Below are 18,757 nucleotides of genomic sequence, written 5' to 3' on the forward strand. Positions count from 1 at the left end.
TGGGATTAGAAAGACAAAGACCCCTATAATCAACAATCCCTCACACCAAAAAATCCAACACAGGACATAGACATCAGCCCCAGCCCCAGGGAAGCAGGATGTGACCTTTGGGACATAATAGGATTAACCCACCACCATCAGAATACCAAAAGGGCACACTCAGACCGAGGTCAAAGTTCCTGCCACAGGAACCACTCCAAACAAAAGCCCAAGAAGGTATAAAAACCCACCACTCCCCACTACGTGTGGTCAGTTTTTTCCAGAGCCATCTTTTTGTCTGGTTATCCTCTTCCATAAACTGCAAGCAGTCTCCGTTTTGTTTATTCACGGCTTGGACTGGACCCTGATGAAGATTTTTCTTTCAACAAAAACATACTTGTTTGTGCTACCTTGTTTCCATAGTTGTTCTGGAGTCACAAATTGCTCATGAACTTAGATGACTTCTCCAAAGTCTTATCTCGCGGCTTGCCCAAAAAGCAGAACATTTCACGGAGGGAAAGGAGTGAAGATCAGAAAAAAACACAATCCCACGTGAAAACCAACGAACCAACCCACGTCTGCTCCTTCCTCTGCAACCTCTACTTTGCATCAAATCACAAATCTTACGAATGACACCTGGAAACGTATCCACCATAAAAAAAAAAGAAAAAGAAAGAAGGCAAGCGCCTACACAAACACACAGGCCCAAATCACCACAATTTACACAACTGTCGTTAATAGGAGCCAGTTGCCAAGTGTCTCAGTTTTGATCACGTGACCACGGGGATGCTACCAACAGTTGTGTGAAAAATGGCCCCAAGTCTCTTTCTTTCGGTGCCGTCGTATCTTTGAACGGTCGCAAAATGAACAGTCCCAAGTTGAAGACCACCTGTAATGTGGAGTCACCATTTCCTTGGCTTGCCTTCTTTGCTTTCCAATAAACTCTTCGGATGTTCCAACCGCCACGAAGACCTTAGGAACTTCTTCTGAAGACTGTTTACAGACCAGGGTGACATGGGACATCTCCCTACACTAGCAAGGTCTTTCGATTCCTTTCCTTGAGGGAAAGGAAGGGAACAGACTCTCTCAATGAGGTAAAGACACCAATTAAGGCCTTCCTGTCTCAGGAGAGGCGATGGCGATGGCGGGGTCTTGACAGGAACCCGGGGAGCTAAGTTTCATGCAAGAAGCTCTTGTCAGAGAAAGGCCAGCAATAAGATAAATTAGCAGCACTTCCAGAGACGGCATTTGAAAGGCGAGGAGGCCATCCTTGCCGACGGCTCCAGCTTTGGGTTTGAAACATCTGCCTGTTGCTAAAAGGACACTCTTCGCCATTTCAAGTCCAAAGTTTTCCTTACTCTCCCATTACTGCGAGGGATGAAAGACACCCACACACAAACACAAATAGATCTCTATTTTTAAAAACAACAACAACAACCTGGAGCAATTCTAGTTTTGAGAGAAATTGGAATTTTTGTGGACTGTGCATCTTTGCCTGGGAGAATAAGGCAAAACCTATTGCATAAAGTAAGGAGATTCACCACAAAGCCCGTGCATTTGAGGTAGTCGCTGATCCGTTTTGCTTTCTCGCCCCTTGGGAAAAGACCTTTGAGAGGGTTGGTTAATCTTCCTGTAGGCTTCTCAGGGGTGAGCCCTTAATTTCAGTGAGGATTAAAGGAATTGTTGAGATCTTCCCTTTTGTGTAGATTCCCTGCCTTCTGTAAGGGAAGGAAGGAGAGGAGGAGGAGGAGGAGGAGGAGGAGGAGGAGGAGGAAAGAAGGGGGAGGAGGAGAAGCAGGAGTAAGAAGTAGAAGAGGAGGAGGAGAAAGGAGCAGGAAGAAGAGGTAGAGGAGGAGCAGGAGGAAGAAATAGGAGAAGAGTTAGAAGGAGGAGGAAGAGGAATGATGTCACTCAAAGACCTGTTATTCCAGGACTTTTGAGGAGACCACCGTCTCTAGGAAGAAGGAAGAGTCCTCAAAAATAAGAGGATCCCAATACTTTCCTGAGGGACATTGATTTCTTCCACTACAGTTGTAAGATACTCAATTGAGCAAAACTGAAGTTATATTTCAAGGAATCTCAAGCCACTAGAATATTAAGCCTAAAGGTAAAGGTAAAGGTTCCCCCGCACATGCGTGCTAGTTGTCTCCGACTCTAGGGGCCGGTGTTCATCTCCGTTTCAAAGCCGAAGAGCCAGCACTGGACGTCTCCGTGGTCATGTGGCTGGCATGACTAGACGCCAAAGGCGCACGGAACGCTGTTACCTTCCCACCGGAGTGGTCCCTATTTTTCTACTTGCATTTTTTTACGTGCTTTCGAACTGCTAGGTTGGCAGAAGCTGGGACGAGGAACAGGCGCTCACTCTGTTACGCGGCACTCGGGATTCGACCCGCCAAACTGCCAACCTTCTGATCAACAAGCTCAGCGTCCTAACCCACTGAGCCACCGCGTCCCTTATATTAAGCCTATTATGACCCAAAAGGCAGCTTTGGGGGAGACAAACCTAATTAGCAGGTTTGCCCCTTGACATTCACAAGACACCACCCAAACCTAAGGCTATGAATGATCGAGGCCCGCACGAGAAACCAGGATGGACCCCAGTGCTTTTCTACTACGTATTTCATGAAATTGGGGGAACTAAAATGAGGGACGACTCCATACAGCCCAAACATGAATTGAAATCGGAAGGGACTATACACCTTACGAGCCCAGAGAGCATAAAAAAGATGGGACTGGATTCCATTGAGTGGTTCATATCTATAATAGATTACAACCTGGCTCTTTTGTGCTTTGCTTGAGGTGCTGTGCAAATCCATCTTTTATGTCATAACACTGTAAACAAGCCGGACGATTGCAGCCTGTAAAACCAGCCACGATTATAAAATCCTGACTTAGCAGAATACCCGACTCTAGCTAGTGGCATGAGGCAGCTTCGCACGTGGGATGGATGTTTACAACTGAGAAACAAGATGATGATGTTTGATGATACTACGGCCATAATGTGGTTTATTTTGTCTTCTGCTTGGCGTAATGCACGAAGGCGCCCATCGTGGTTTCACACCGTATATTAACCAGGCGATTTTCCCATCTCCGCAATATCCTAATACAGGCTAGTCCTTAACTCAAGACCACAGCAGAGTCCTAAAATTTTTCTTGGCTAAGCCAGAGTTGTTAAGTGAATCGCTGCAGCTGTTCAGTTAGTGACTCGGTTGTTGAGTGTGAGTGTGGCTTCCCCCGTGGATTTTGCAGGACGCAAAAAGAGATCGTGTGACCCCCCCGGGACGGACACTAAAACCGTCAGAAATAGGAGCTATTTGCCAAGTATCCGAATTTTGATCATGTGAGCCTGGGGATGCTGCAACGGTCGTTAAGTGTGGAAAACGGTCATAACTCACTTTTTTTCAGAGCCGTTATTGACTTTGAATGGCCATTAAATGTACTGTTGCAAGTTGAGGATTGCCTGTGCTTTAATAAGGTGTTTCCCAACCTTGGGCAACCTGGAAGATGTAGGGGCTTCATCTCCCAGAATTCCACCTCCCCCCAACATGAAGGCTGGGGGATTCTGGGAGCTGAAGTCCACAGATCTCCAAGGGGCCACAGCTGGCAAGCACTGCTGTAATAGATGCCCTGAACCCCACAACAGAGGTTATGTTTGAAGGAAGAGTTTGTTCGTGGCGGGGATGAAACCTATATGTTTACCTTGAGCACTTCGATGGCCAAAGTGCAAAGCAAAGGCTACTACTGGACACAAGAGTGAGAAGATAAATAATGGGAGAAAAAAGGTAGAACAACAACATGGAGAACTCAACGCCCAGAAGAGTGTGAACCCTCAAGTTTTGAAAAAGCTGATCTGCAAGTACTCTCCAGATCAGGGGTCTTCAAACTTGGCCCTTTTATTAATTTTTTTGTTTTATGTTAAAAAAGCATTCCTAATTCTTAAGAGCTAATCAACCTTGCCATTTGTTCTAATCAATGGATGTCTGAAACATTGATCATATTATAGAAGAGCAAGCAAATTAAAAGGTATGGTTCTTTATTTCATCTCTGTTTTGGGAGCGACTGAGTGAGGATCTAATTTTAAATCACCTTATTTTGTCCCTGGAAACTCTTAAGAAAGAAGCTCTTCTCCAGGGGTCTTCCAACTTGGCCCTTTTATGAATTGTGGACTTCAACTCCCAGAATTCCTCAGCCAGGCATGCGTGCCTGGCTGAGGAATTCTGGGAGTTGAAGTCCACAACTCATAAAAGGGCCAGGTTGGAAGACCCCTGTCTTAAATCTAATAAACAAAATGGCGGTTGGCTGAGGAATTCTGGGAGTTGAAGTCCACCAGTCATAAAAGGGCCAAGTTGGAAGACCCCTGTCTTAATTCTAATAAAAATGGAGGTTGGCTGAGGAATTCTGGGAGTTGAAGTCCACAAGTCGTAAAAGGGCCAAGTTGGAAGACCCCTGTCTTAATTCTAATAAACAAAATGGAGGTTGGCTGAGGAATTCTGGGAGTTGAAGTCCACAAGTCGTAAAAGGGCCAAGTTGGAAGACCCCTGTCTTAATTCTAATAAACAAAATGGAGGTTGGCTGAGGAATTCTGGGAGTTGAAGTCCACAAGTCGTAAAAGGGCCAAGTTGGAAGACCCCTGTCTTAATTCTAATAAACCAAATGGAGGTTGGCTGAGGAATTCTGGGAGTTGAAGTCCACAAGTCGTAAAAGGGCCAAGTTGGAAGACCCCTGTCTTAATTCTAATAAACAAAATGGAGGTTGGCTTAGGAATTCTGGGAGTTGAAGTCCACAAGTCGTAAAAGGGCCAAGTTGGAAGACCCCTGTCTTAATTCTAATAAACCAAATGGAGGTTGGCTGAGGAATTCTGGGAGTTGAAGTCCACAAGTCGTAAAAGGGCCAAGTTGGAAGACCCCTGTCTTAATTCTAATAAACAAAATGGAGGTTGGCTTAGGAATTCTGGGAGTTGAAGTCCACAAGTCATAAAAGGGCCAAGTTGGAAGACCCCTGCTCTAGATACCTGAGTATCATCCACACACAAAAAGTGTAGGTGGTCCTCCCCCTCTCCTGCATATAGTCCATCAACTCCAAGCCCATCTGTGTCCTGTTCAAACGCTGCCCAGACTTGTATGACTCAATTTCATTCCAAAAATAATCTGGGGCCTCTTTCCCTCCAGATAAGCTGCTCCTCTCTTTATTCATGACAGGCCCCAATTTAGTACTGCAATCAACCAGACCACAAATAATAGCAAGCAATACCCTAATCAAGGAACTACCAGTTCAAGAAAACAATCAAGCAGGAAACAACCACCTAATCAAGGAACTACCCAGAGAAAAACAACACACCCCACCAGCAAGGTGGTAGGGCAAGCTACAGAACAAAAACAGAGGGCAATCCCCACTCTCTTCCAGCACTGATGATGTTACCTAGCTGGCTAATGAAACATCTGCAAGAAAACCACCCAGCTCAGAGAGCACCAAGGACCCCACCTTGGGATCTGGTCATTAAATAGATAAATCAGGACAATTCAGGACATACTACTAACATGCCCCGTGCAACACTTTACATTTCAGCTGTAAAGTTAATACTAAAATTCACAAGGTTACTGTTGAGTGCCTAAAAGTAGACAATTTTGCTATAAAATTTTATTTTGTTTAGGGTCACCCAGCTGCGTTAGATCCAGCTGGTGTATGAAGAATAGAACAGAACAGAACAGAACAGAACAGAAGGAATGAAGTATGGTATGGTATGGTATGGTATGGTATGGTATGGTATGGTATGGTATGGTATGGTATGGTATGGTATGGTATGGTATGGTATGGTATGGTATGGTATGGAATGGAATGGAATAGAACAGAACAGAACAGAATATGGAATAAATAAAATATGGAATGGAACAGAATATGGAATGGAATACGGTAGGGTAGGGTAGGGCAGGGTAGGATAGAATATGGAATAAATAGAAAATGGAATGGAATGGAATGGAATGGAATGGAATGGAATGGAATAGAATAGAATAGAATAGAATAGAATAGAATAGAATAGAATAGAATAGAATAGAATAGAATAGAATAGAATAGAATAGAATAGAATAGAATAGAATAGAATAGAAATAGAAATAGAAATAGAAATAGAAATAGAAATAGGAAATAGGAAAGATGGGAGGGGACAGGACAGGACAGGACAGGACAGAACAGAACAGAATAGCAGAGTTTGAAGGGACCTTGGAGGTCTTCTAGTCCAGCCCCCTGCTCAGGCAGGACAACCTACACCATCTCAGACAGGTGAATGTCTAGTCTCTTCTTAAAAATCTCCAGAGATGGAGCACCCACGATTTCTGGGGGTAAGCTGTTCCACTGGTTGATTGTCTGAAGAAAAAGCCAAATTAAAGACTATTTAAGATTGAGTCAACCAATGCTCCTTTTTAAAATTGTGTTAATGTATAATTCCGGACAAGAAAATCCTACGGTGATTTCAAGTAAAGCCATAGAGGTATGTTTCTAAGATTATGAGAGAGTAACTAACCATAACTCTTGGGAGTTAAATGCCAAAATATGCATATAAGTAACTGGAAAATCCAGTTTCCATCCGCCCCATCATTACTTCAAGGACGCAAAAGTTAATAATTGCTAATAATTATTGTCACGCACAAAAACTGCCTTGCTGTGTTTTAAATCAGCACTAAGTGCATTTATCACTTTCCTATATTCTTATATGGTCTCATCACAGCAGTGAACCAATTAAAAACAGGGCTCCAGGATATGTCCTCAGCGAATTCAGTATTAGGAACTATAACAAAAAGGGGTGGAGAAAAGCATTATCCAAATATATAGTATGAAATATGGGTTAGGATTTTGATCACTGAAGGTAGTCCTCGCATTATGGTGATAATGGAGCCTGCCCATCCCGGTCGTAACTTGTGATGATTGTAAAGTAGGTCAACTCATATACTGACCCCATTTTAAGACCTTTTTAGAGCTGGTCATTAGTCGCGGTTTGTCAGGGGCAACGTTTTTTTGCCGAAAATTGGGAGCAAATGCAGTGTTTGGCAAAACCGTTGTAAAACAGAGTCACGTGACCCCTGGACGCTGCAATCAGGACCTGGTTGCCTAGTGACTGAAGTGTGGTCATGTAATCCAAGGGTTCCCCCCACCACAGAACTGTGAATCCAGATCATAAATACCCCCCCCACACGGATCTGCCAGAACTTTGAACAGTTTGTTGACGTAAGTTGAGGACTACCTGTATCTCAAAAAAGGAGGGAAAGAAGCAGCAAAAAAAACAAACAAACCCCAAATACAGTTAGTCCTTGACTTACAAGTTTGTTTAGTGGCCGTTCGAAGTTCCACAACACTGAAAAAAGTGACTTATGACCGTTTCCGGCCTTACGACACATGCAGAATAAGGAGAAATGTTCTTTAAGTGGCAGCTGGTTGAGATTCACAAAGCCATTTTTCTTCTCAGTTAGCCAAAGAATTCCAGGCAACGGATCTGCCACAAAGAAGAACGGTTGCGGGACTTGGGCTTTTGTCTAGTCTAGTGAAAAGGAGGACTGGGGGAGATACGGTAGCAGTCCTCCAATATCTCAGGGGCTGCCACAAAGAGGGGGGGTCACCCTATTTCTCAAAGCACCTGCAGGAAGAAGCAACGGAGGGAAACTCATCAAGGAGAGAAGCAACCTAGAACTAAGGAGAAACTTCCTGACGGTGAGGACAATTAACCGGTGGAACAGAAGTTGCCTCCAGAAGTGGTGAATGCTCCAACACTGGAGGTTTTTAAGAAGAGACTGGACAGCCATTTGTCTGAAATGGTATATAGGGTTTCCTGCCTGAGCAGGGGGTTGGACTAGATGACCTCCAAGGTCCCTTCCAACTTTATTATTATTATTATTATTATTATTATTATTATTATTATTATTATTATTATTATTATTATTATTATATTAACCTGCCTCCAGAAGTGGTGAATGCTCCAACACTGGAAGTCTTTAAGAAGAGACTGGACAGCCATTTGTCTGAAATGGTGTAGGGTTTCCTGCCTGAGCAGGGGGTTGGACTAGAAGACCTCCAAGGTCCCTTCCAACTCTGTTATTCTGACTCCTTCAACATGAAACTAATCCAGAAGCCATGCTTATTTCTTCCCTTCCCTTCCCTCCTTTTCCACCTGCAGGCTTAATGCTCCGTAATGTTACACAAAAGGCTGCATTGCCAGTGAGGCATTCCTGAATAATTCAGATGGAGCAGAGATCCCACATAGTGTGGCCGGCGTCAGTAACATAAGGCGAATCTTACCTCTTACAGGGAGCTACCATTTGGCTGTTAAGGTACAAAATAGGAATTTGTTTCAAAAGCCAAAGAAACATTTCAGAAACTCGCATTTCAGGACTTTTATATCCTTGGTCTATTTAAAGCAAGGTCACATCCAGTGTTGACATATGTCCTCAGGTCTGCAGAGGTTTGTCTCTGAATCTGAGACACAATTTAATTATTCGTACCCAAAAGAGCCAGTTTGCTCATATAATCATCTGGGCATGTAGTAAATTGCATGCTGTTGACATCAGTAAAATTCTCAAATTTGCAAAGCCTGGTTGTCTCCCTCGATTCGTTATTTTATTTCATTCCCCCCCCCCATTATTTCTTTTAAAACTGCTTGTGGTGACTCAGTCTTGAAAGCTAAAAGCAATTGAAAAGACAGGTAAAAACACAAATAAAAATGTCTCCTGCCCACGTGCCTCTGAAGGATGAGTCAGGAGAGGAACGCGAGAGGTGCTAATAAACATCTGACTATCAAGGGCATCAGGAAGAACGACCAGTTAAGACCACAAAACTTTTATGAAATATAAATGGGTATAAGTCTGTGCCTCAGACTGGTTTGAATGCTAAACAAAAAAAACAGAACAGAATAGAGTCGGAAGGGACCTTGGAGGTCATCTAGTCCAACCCCCTGCTCAGGCAGGAAACCCTAATACACCATTTCAGACCAATGGCTGGCCAGGCTCTTCTTAAAAACTTCCAGTGTTGGAGCATTCACCGCTTCTGGAGAAAGTCTTATATGACCTTTCCTATTTTGCCATTTTGCCTAAAAGCAGTTCCTTAAAAGTATTGAAAAGTTATTGCAAGAAATGAAACAAACAGAAATAAAAACATCCACTGGTATTAATAATCTGGAGGATCAGGCCAAAATAACAGGTTATTTTACAAGTTGAAGGCCAAGAAGTAGACTGGGTTTAATAAATGCACTGTATATGAAAAAGAAATATGGTTTTTCTCTTATTTCTTTAACATAAGGTACCGGATGAGGTAACTAGTTTTGTATCATTGAGAGAGAATTAACAAGTAAGATAGGCAGATTAACAACCATCTTGCTCATTTAAAAAAAATTATGCCAACAAAAAAGGGTGATTTTTGCCTAGTTTCAAAAGCAGGCTGAGTGGTATAGACCAGGGGTAGGCAACCTCGGCTGTTTTATGACTCATGGACTTCAACTCCCAGAATTCCTGAGCCAGCCTGGCTCAGGAATTCTGGGAGTTGAAGTCCATGAGTCATGAAACAGCCGAGGTTGCCTACCCCTGGTATAGACCCAACTCAGACTATAAAAGGACACATTAATTATAATATTAATATAAGTATAATATTCACACTTCTGTAGGCCCAAATTTACCAAGTCACGTGAACCTCATCAATTGAAGTTTATTCAATAATTTATTTAAGCATGGCTATTAAATATGAAGTGGTATGCTGAAAAAGGATTCCGCTACTATTCATTTGCCCAATAAAATGAAAACAGAACCTGGAGATGAAAATTCTAATTTTGTAAAACAGAGATAAGCAGTGTTCTGGATTCTGCCAACTAATCTTTCATCCTCATTGTATCAAAAAGGGAAATTGTTACAAAATTTGTGTTAAAAGTTATGTTACAGAAGTTTGTCAAAACTCTCCCATTTTGTCTGAAACTTGTTTGCAAAGTCTGGATACAAAATTTTTGTATCCTTGACCTAAAGTAACCAAAACTTTCAGATTTATTTTTTTCCTTCTTTTTATTCAACTCAAATTAGCCGCTTTTCAATCTACTTGGGGAAGAATCTAATCGACAAGCGTAAACCACTACAAAAACGTTATTGTCCAGGTTGCCTTTTTAATTAAGTCCTATTATTCTCCAAGCATATTTAGGTCAATATGGTCCTACACCAACATTCCTAAAAAAATAATCCACTTTCCTTTTTTCCCCCTCTCCAAAGTGGAATTGCCAACTAATCTGGTTTCTCTGCAAGACTTCAGGAAGTAGAAAATCACAAGTCATTTAAAATCAAGCTGCATGACCCTGCTCAGTTAAGGCAGAAGGAGAATTGTAGAGTTGGAAAGGATCTCAACAGCATCGCATCCAACTCTCTGGAAAATGAAGGAAAACTGAATTATCCTGCTTCTTCCTAAAAGCTTCCTCAGATAGGGAACTTCTGAATGTCAGAAAAATTCGGTTTACGTCACCCTCAGAGCGCCGTGGTAAATATCTTCCACAAAATATGGTCCAATTTACAGTTGGTTTAAACAGTCCAGGACTCTTTCAAAGGCTGTTAGAGAACCATACATTAAGTATTTTGTTTGCGGTATCGAGCACAGTGTAGCAAAATTGTATTATTGTATTATTCTATTGGGAAGTAGAAAAATAAATCAGCAGATTGGTCAGCAAAACACCCAGAAAAGCAATCTTCTTGACAACACCAGCAAAAGCTCTCTTCATTGTTTGGACTACAAATTTTTATCACTGTCAAGAGAGAATCCATAATTCTCTCAAGGACGGCTAGCTTGAAAAGAACCAAAACTTTTGTCCAAATGTAGAACATGGAATCCTAGGGCTGGAGAGGACCTCAAAGGTCTTCTAGTCAAGCCCCCTACTCAAGACCTTATACCAGGGGTCTTCAAACTTGGCTACTTTAAGACTTGTGGACTTCAACTCCCAGAATTCCTCAGCCACCGTGCCACGCGGGCTGAGGAATTCTGGGAGCTGAAGTCCACAAGTCATCAAAGGGCCAAGCTTGAAGACCCACCCCCCCTGCCTTATGCCATCCCAGGTTGTCTAGCTTATTTTTGAAAACCTCCACTACTTCAGCACTTACCATTCCTCTTGGACATTTGCAACTGGAATCATATAAGGGGAGACCTGGAAATACGTTTGGGATTAAGGAGATGGTTCAGCCTTATTACTTCAACCTCTTTTATCACCCAGGAGGGAGAGCGGGCGAATTCATTTTGCGTCCACAAGTTAGATGGAGAGAATAGAAAAGGAACCGTGAAATCAGTGAGGCCCCCGCCCCGCCCCCATTAATCTGACCCGGCTCTTTTAGAATTTGGGGTGAAGCTATCTCACAGAGGCTGCAGGAAGTAGATCTGGGCAAAGAAACACAGAGATTCTGAAGATTTATATGGGTAGTCCTCGTCTTACGACGGTTCATTTAATGGCTGTTCGAAGTTACGATGACACCGGAAAAAGTGAGTTGAGACCGGGCTTCACCCTTACGACCGTTAGAGCATTCCCCATGGTCGTGCGATCAAAATTGGCAACTGGCATGTACGTATGACAGCTGCAGTGTCCTGGGATCATGTGATCACCATTTTTGACCTTCCCAGACAAGCAAAGTCAATGGGGGAAAGCTGGATTCACTTAACGACTGCACGATTCACTTAACAACTGGGGTGACTTAATAACAGTGGCAAACAGGTCGTAAAATGAGGCGCAACTCAACAACTATGCCTCACGTGGCAACAGAAATCTGGGGCTCAATTCTGGATGTTAAGTTGAGGGCTACCTGTACAGGCTCTGAAACCACCTGTTTCATGAACAGACTCCAAGAGTGCACAGCTGATTTACTTCATCTTTACTTCTGGGAGGAAGGAAACGTGGTTGGAGGAAAGAAATGAAAAATAAGGCAATTGTAAGCCAGCTAGGCGGCCTCACCTTTTTTGCTAGTGACTTAATCAAAGCCTTGGCTATCAACCCGTGCAAATTCACCAAGGCATGTCTTATTGCGAAGCACCTTCGCTAGGAACCCTAACTCTGCCTCCTCGGTGAGTTTGCACACAGCTAACACAAAGTACAGACTTAAATCAACCCTGCCCAAGCTGGTGGCTTCCCAGAGGCCTTGGGAGACGCATCGACAATGCAGCAAACACACACCATGCTCCTTCCCAAGCACGCTTTCTGCTTCAAATCTGAATATACTGCAGGTCCCTATTTGGCAATAGGTCAAGCCCAGAGATTCAGTGTAATAATGTACCCATAAGATGCTGGAATCTGATTGTGGATATCGTTTCTGCCAGGGGTTTTTTTGGGGTGCAACCTTAAACCAACACATACCAACTTACTACATACCAACTCTTCCCTAGAAACTCAATGGGTATCAGAAACGGGCATCTGTCTTGATCCAGCCCACTGTAGGGTGGGTTGTTTTAAGAATAAAAGGGAGATTTCCAGTTATGAGCTCAGAGAAAAAGTGGGATGGTGATACAAATAATAAAAGGGTAAAGAGATTTCGGGTCTCGTAGGCCACTGGCTTCTGTGCAGAAGGAAGAGAATAAGCAAGACCTAAAAAAAAAAATTCCACTTTCTAATGTTACAGAACAACAGGATCCATAAATGAATGGATGCACCCATTCTGAATGTGTCGGCCACAAGAAAAATGGTGAAATTATCAATAGATAGGTAGTGTGTATATACATATACACACATATAGAGAGAGAGATAGTAGATAGATGAGAAAGAGAGGGAATAGATAGATAAGATAGATGATAGATGAGAAAGAGGGGGGATAGATAGATGATAGATAGATAGATAGATAGATAGATAGATAGATAGATAGATAGATAGATAGATAGATATGAGAAAGAGAGGGGATAGATATAAAAAGAAAGATGGTAGATTATATATATACCATATATATATGTAGAGAGAGAGAGACTAGATATAATATACACATACGTACACAGAGAGATGGTAATAGACGAGAAAGGGGGGATAGAGATTTAAAAAGAGAGATGGAAGATGAGAAAGAGGAGGGATAGTGTGTGTGTGTGTGTGAGAGAGAGAGAGAGAGAGAGAGTAGAGAGAGAGAGAGAGAGAGATTGTAGATATATATACACACCCATAGACAAAGATGGTAGATAGATGAGAAAGAGGGGGATAGATATATAATATAGTGAGAAAGAAAGAGAGAGAGAGAGATTGTAGATATAGATATACACACACATCCAGAGGAGGTGGGGGGGGGGGAGTCTGCAGCCTTCATAGGTTGAAAAACTCCCAGCATCCCCCAGCAATGACCACGCTAACTAACAGCACTGGAGGTTGTCTGCATAAAATCAATTCAAAGATCAGAAAGAACAAGCCCACCCATTAATTCTCCTCAACCTCTTGCTGGCTCCCAGTCCCCCCCCCCCCCGTGTTTGACCTAAGGATGAAAACAACCCTTGGTTCCCATGTTCCTTCCTGCCTTGATTTCTTTGGGGGGGGGACCTTAAATCGACACACAACAACTTCAACTTAATGCCCCAAACCTCATCCTCCCCGGATGCTTGACCGTGCAGGCTTCCTTCTTAAATCAGCCTCTCTCCTCTGTCCCTACCTTTCTGCAGAATTTGGCCCCGCAAAAGAATCTCAAAATCTTGGAAATGCACATTGGTTTGCGCCTATAGGATTGGGCTAATAACGATGCCTTGATACAGTTGGTGGGGGAGGGGAGAAAATTCTGAATTAAGGATGGCCCAAGTCTCAGTCCTCTCCGATTCATTCCCATCCCGCCTTCCACCTCTAATCAGAAAAGCCACGGAGTGAAGGTTCCTGATGATCCTTTAGCCGGATCCTAAATATGGAGCTAATTTGGACCAACTGGCTCTCAACAATGCACTTCTTACATACCTTACGCAGAAAGAAAAGACCATCTCAACCCCTAAATTTAGTGTTTGCAGCTCTTCCTTACAGTTGCCCCCCCCCCAGGACACCGTCCACTTTTAAAAGCCCCACAAAAGCACCTCGGAGAGGTTTATCGGTCTACTACGGCCCAACCTCATCCTTGTAAGCTTCCAAGATATTCATTAGAAAGCTGGTCTTTGGCCAGGCCAGGGCCGGTCACCTAAGTCCAGCTTTACCCAGATCTCCCTTTGAAAGGATCTTACCTGTCTTCCTCGCCATCCAGAGAGGCCAGCGGGAGACCCTTCAAGGGGAAGAGAGAGGCCATGTTCCCATCTGCCAATGCAGCCGAGGAGGCGCCAAGGCTGCTTTCAGAAGAAGGTTGGGTTAAGCCAACCAGGATGGATTCCGTGGGGCGCTTGGCCTCCTCAGTTCGGCTCGCCATGATGGCCTGAGCGAAGAACTGCGTGGAGAACTGGGAAGAGTTGGGGGCTCCGGGCAAATTGACGCTCGTGGAAATCAAGGCAGGCTGAGAGATGTTTTGGACCAGGTTCCCATTTTGCATACTTGAAGGCTGGGCGAGGGTCTTGGAAGGAGCCAGGCTGACAGGGGCCAGGGCCACAGGAGCCGTGCCAACCGGAGGGACTGGGCTGACAGGAGGCAGCTGAGCCATTCCTGGAACCAAAGGGTCGGTTGCTTTCATGGGTACCAGGTTACTCGCTGGTGCGATGCCCAAAGAGTGAGGAAGGCCCGACGGAGCGGATTGGGAGCCTGGGTGAACCACGCCCGCAGGAACTGGGGGAGCCGCTTGGGAGGGTGCAGGAACGCCAGCACTGGGGGCCATCACGGAAGGGGCCATCTGATTTGCCATAGATGGCCGCTGGGCCACGGGAGCGACGCTGCCGGGTTGCCCGACGTTCATCAGGGGAGCAGGCGCACCCACGGCAGGGATCGCAGGCTGGGCCTGCGCCACCGGCTGAGGAGGCACCCCCGGGACGTGTGCCTGGACCGGAAGCTGCATACTTGGAGGCTGAGCGATGGGCACGGCCGAGCCGCTTCCAACCATCGCCGTGCCAGGCTGCAGAGAAGAAGCCGAAGCCGGAAGCATCTGCGGCGGCTGGATGTACTCGGGCACCAGAGTTTGGCTCACGGGCTTGACGTGCCCCGGAGCCATCTGCATAGGCATGGTGGGGAGGGCGGTGGGGTGCTGGGCCTGTCCTTGCCCAAAAGGTAGCGGCTGGGGCTGCGGAGCGACTGGAACCGGCTGGGCTGGCGGTGGGGTGAACGGCAGCTGTTGGGAGGCCAGAGTTGCTTGGTGGCCACCAAGGACGGTCAACGGAGGAGGAACGGCCGAGGCTGCAGGGGGAACCCCTTGCTTCTGCGGAGGGTAGCTGACCTCTGGGGGATGCGGCTGGACCTGGGAAAGCTGGGACTGAGACACGCTCTGGGGGAGCCCCGGTGTTGGCCCTGGGGGCGCCCCAGCGCTGCTGAACTCCATCGGCGGAGGCCCGCCCGGGAACCCTGCTTGCTGCGTCCCAGAAGGCGCCCCGATCTCCCCGCTGCCCACGCTCTCGGTGTAGTGGCTCAGGGTGCTGCTGACGGAGCTCCCACTGGTGCTTTCCCTTTCGGAGGCCACGTCTAGCAGAGCGTCCACGGTTTTAGCCGGGGCGGCGCTCTCAGCCACCGGGCCGGGATTCTCCTTCTCGTAGAACTCAGTACATGTCCATCGGCCTTTCTTAAACGGCTCCAAACTCGAATCTAACTTCACCACGCGGAACCGGGACGTGCTGCCGGCAGGCTGCAGATGGCCCGCTGCGGTGGCCCCCGCAGCTGTAGGACCGGCACTCCCGGCGGCGTTTGAGGGCCCGGTGCTGTTGCCAACCCCGCTGGCAAGCGCCACGTTCCCAGGGTGGCTCCCTCCGGGCAAGGCCATGCCGTTGCCGGCAGTGGCAAGGCTCCGAAGGGTCTTGCTCACCTGCCACGCTGCGCCGGCCCTGCCTGCCCCTGCGGAAGCGGCCCCCGCGTGGTGGAAGGGAGCCACGGTGGGCCCTGCCAGCGTACCCACGGAGGATGCCACGGCAGGACCAGGCCTGGCGCTCTCCAAGCTTCCCGCGACGGGCAGCCTCCGGAAAGACGGGCTGGACGGAGAGCCCCCCGGAATCGCCGGCGGGGCCCCCCCGGAGGCCTGGGGGTGCCCGTGGGCATAGTGGGGTCCGTGGGGAGGGTGGGCGGCGGCGCCGTTGGCCAGGCTTCGGGGGGCCTGCTGCTGCTGCTGCATCGGGGGTCCCGGGCACGGCTGGTTGGGGGAGACGGCGCCGGGGCTGTCGGCCTCGTGGAAGTTGCTGAGCGTCTCCTCGGAGGAGCTGCGCTCCGGCTCGCCCAGGTCGGTGGCCCGGGAGAGCGAGACGTCCAGGATCTCGGAGGAGGAGAAGTCCTCGGTGTGCGACTCGTCCAGGTCGTCGTAACTCTCCGTGTCCTCGGCGATGCTGTTGTTGGAGCTGAGGCTGGCCGAGATCTGCGCCGGGGTCACGCTGGTGATCTGGAAGCCGCTCTTCTTCTTCAACTGGGCGCCCGCCGGACCCCCCACGCCCACGCCCACGCCGGAGCCGGCCGGGGGGGGCTGCGGGAGCAGGGACAGGCTGGCAGGCGGCGGCGGCGGAGGAGGAGGCGGCCCGGCCGGGCAGGGAGCGGCAGCGGAGGAGGAGGCGGCCGGGGAAGGCGGAGGCGGCGACTGGACCAGCAGGGCGGCCGGGAAGTCCTCCAAGCCGGCGCCGCTGCCGGTCCGGCGAGGCAGCATCGCGGGCTGCGCCATCTTCTTCCTCTCCCGCGCCGCCGCCGCTGCCGCTGCCGCTGAGTCAGGCTGCTGCTGCTGCTGCTGCTGCTGCATTGGGGCCGGCGGGAGGAAGGCCCGACGCCCCGACGCCCGCCTCAGCCGCCCCCCCGCCCCGGAGGAGGAGGAGGAGGAGGAGGAGGAGGAAGGCGCGCGCGCCGGACCCGCCCCTGGCGACGCGGACGCGCGGCAGCCCCCGACGGCCGCGGCCCCATCCAGAGCAGCCGCCGCCGCCGCCGCCTCCGCCGCCTCCGCCTGGCGGGGCAGGACCCCCGCCCGCCTCGCGCTCCTCCTCCTCCGCCTCCTCCGGCTGCTGCTGTAGCCGCTGCCGCCTCCCCGTCGGAGCCGCCTTGGCGAGGCCGGAGCTGCCGGGCGGGCGGGCTGGCGGGCTGCTCCGCCGGGCTGAGGAGACGCCGCGCGCCCCGCCTCCGCTCGGCGGGCTGGCTGGGCCGCGGGGGGGGGGGAGTGAAGGGGAGGGGGAGGCGGCCGAAGGAGGGCGCAGGCGCGGCCCCGCCGCAGACAGAAAGGGCCCGTCGGGAGGAGGGAAAGCGTGTGGGGGGGGAGGGGGAGTTAGGAGGAGGAAGAGGACGAACGAAGGGCTTCGGCTCCGCCGGCGGAAATGGCCGAACTGGCCACGGGAGGGAGGGGAGGGGATGTCCGAGCGCAGCCCCGCCGCAGAGAGGAAGAGCCCGTCGGGCTGGAGGGAAGAGGGAAGAGGGGGGGTTGGCCGAAGGACTTCGGCTCCGCCGGCGGAAATGGCCGAAGCTGGCCGGATAACGGGCGGAGGGGGTCAGTCGGGAGGAGGAAAGAGGGAGGGGGCTTGCCGAAAGGCTTCGGCTCCGCTGGCGGAAATAGACGAGGCTAGCCGAAGGAGGGGGGAGGGCTCCGGGCGCAGAGCGAGCGCCTGTCGCCAGCGAGGGAGGGAGGGAGGGAGGGAAGGGGGCGGGGCGGGCGAAAGGCTTCGGCTCGGGTGGCGGAAACGGCCGAACTCCTCTTTCCCCCCCCTCCCCCGCGACGCAGCCCCGCCGCAGAGAGAAGGAGAGAGGGGAGGAGGGCGCGAGGCCGCCCGAAGTGCTTCGGCTCCGCTGGCGGAAATGGCCGAGGCCGGCCGGCCCCGCTGCGCTTCTGGGCTGCCCGGGAGGGGCTGGGAGGGGGCGGCGGCAGGGCAAGACCCCTGCAGGGGAGGGAGAAAGAAAAGGGCTGCGGGGGGGGGGAGTGCAGGGGGCGGCTCGTCCCGCCGGCTCTCTTTGACAGCCAGAAGCAAATCCGGAAAGCGCTGGGCCCCCACAATCCAGATCTGGAAAGCAGGTTCCCCCACACACCCCAAAAAATCCAGAAAAGGTTCCCCCCCCAAAAAAAATATCCAGAAAAGTTTCCCCCCCCCAAAAAAAAAATCCAGAAAGGCTTTCCCCCCCCAAAAAAAAAATCCAGAAAAGTTTTTCCCCAAAAAGTCCAGAAAGGTTCCCCCCAAAAAATCCAAAAAGGTTTCCCCCCAAAAAAATCCAAAAAGGTTTCCCCCAAAAAAAAATCCAAAAAGGTTTTCCCCCAAAAAAAATCCAGAAAGGTTTTTTCCCAAAAAAAATCCAGAAGTTTTTCCCCAAAAAGTCCAGAAAGGTTCCCCCCAAAAAATCCAAAAAGGTTTCCCCCCAAAAAAATCCAAAAAGGTTTCCCCCCAAAAAAAATCCAGAAAGGTTTTTTCCCAAAAAAAATCCAGAAAAGTTTTTCCCCAAAAAATCCAGAAAGGTTTCCCCCCCCAAAAAAGAAGGTTTTCCTCCCCCCCCCCGAAAAAACCCCACCGCTCGTGGCTGATCCTAGAGGTGCTTCCGCAGCCTTTCCAAATAACCCCCCCCCCCATTGGCTCCTTCCTTTGCCTCTGCAACAAAGGGATTTGCGGCAAATGGGTTTATGGCAGCCTTTCCCTCCGGATGGCAGGCAGGCCGGCCGGCTCTGAGACCCTCTGGGACCCTTTCCTGAAGAAAGCGGAGGGGCTGTGCGGATTGCCCTTCCACTGCTGGGGAGGCCCACTTCCCCCCCCCCGGGGGCTTCTGCCTCTGATG

The 18,757-nt window shown here is 49.0% G+C and overlaps 1 protein-coding gene across 2 annotated transcripts in view; it reads right to left on the reverse strand.

Moving 5' to 3' along the window:
* Positions 1-17,458, reverse strand: part of TSC22D1 (TSC22 domain family member 1) — a 55,691-nt gene extending 38,233 nt beyond the window's left edge. Inside the window, exons 1-2 of one of the 2 annotated variants that reach the window (XM_081327997.1) lie at positions 14,137-17,458; positions 12,318-12,620 (exon numbers count right to left, since the gene is read on the reverse strand). In XM_081327997.1, coding sequence (XP_081184123.1) covers positions 12,551-12,620; positions 14,137-16,757 — 2,691 coding nt within the window. In that variant the 5' untranslated portion in view covers positions 16,758-17,458 and the 3' untranslated portion in view covers positions 12,318-12,550. Of the gene's footprint in view, positions 1-12,317; positions 12,621-14,136 lie in introns of those variants that run through there. The other variant, XM_081327996.1, reaches the window with a different exon arrangement.
* Between the last annotated feature and the right edge of the window lie 1,299 nt (positions 17,459-18,757).

The sequence above is a fragment of the Vipera berus genome, assembly GCF_964194415.1.
Source record: "Vipera berus genome assembly, chromosome: 4".
NCBI classification, from domain to species: Eukaryota; Metazoa; Chordata; class Lepidosauria; order Squamata; family Viperidae; genus Vipera; species Vipera berus.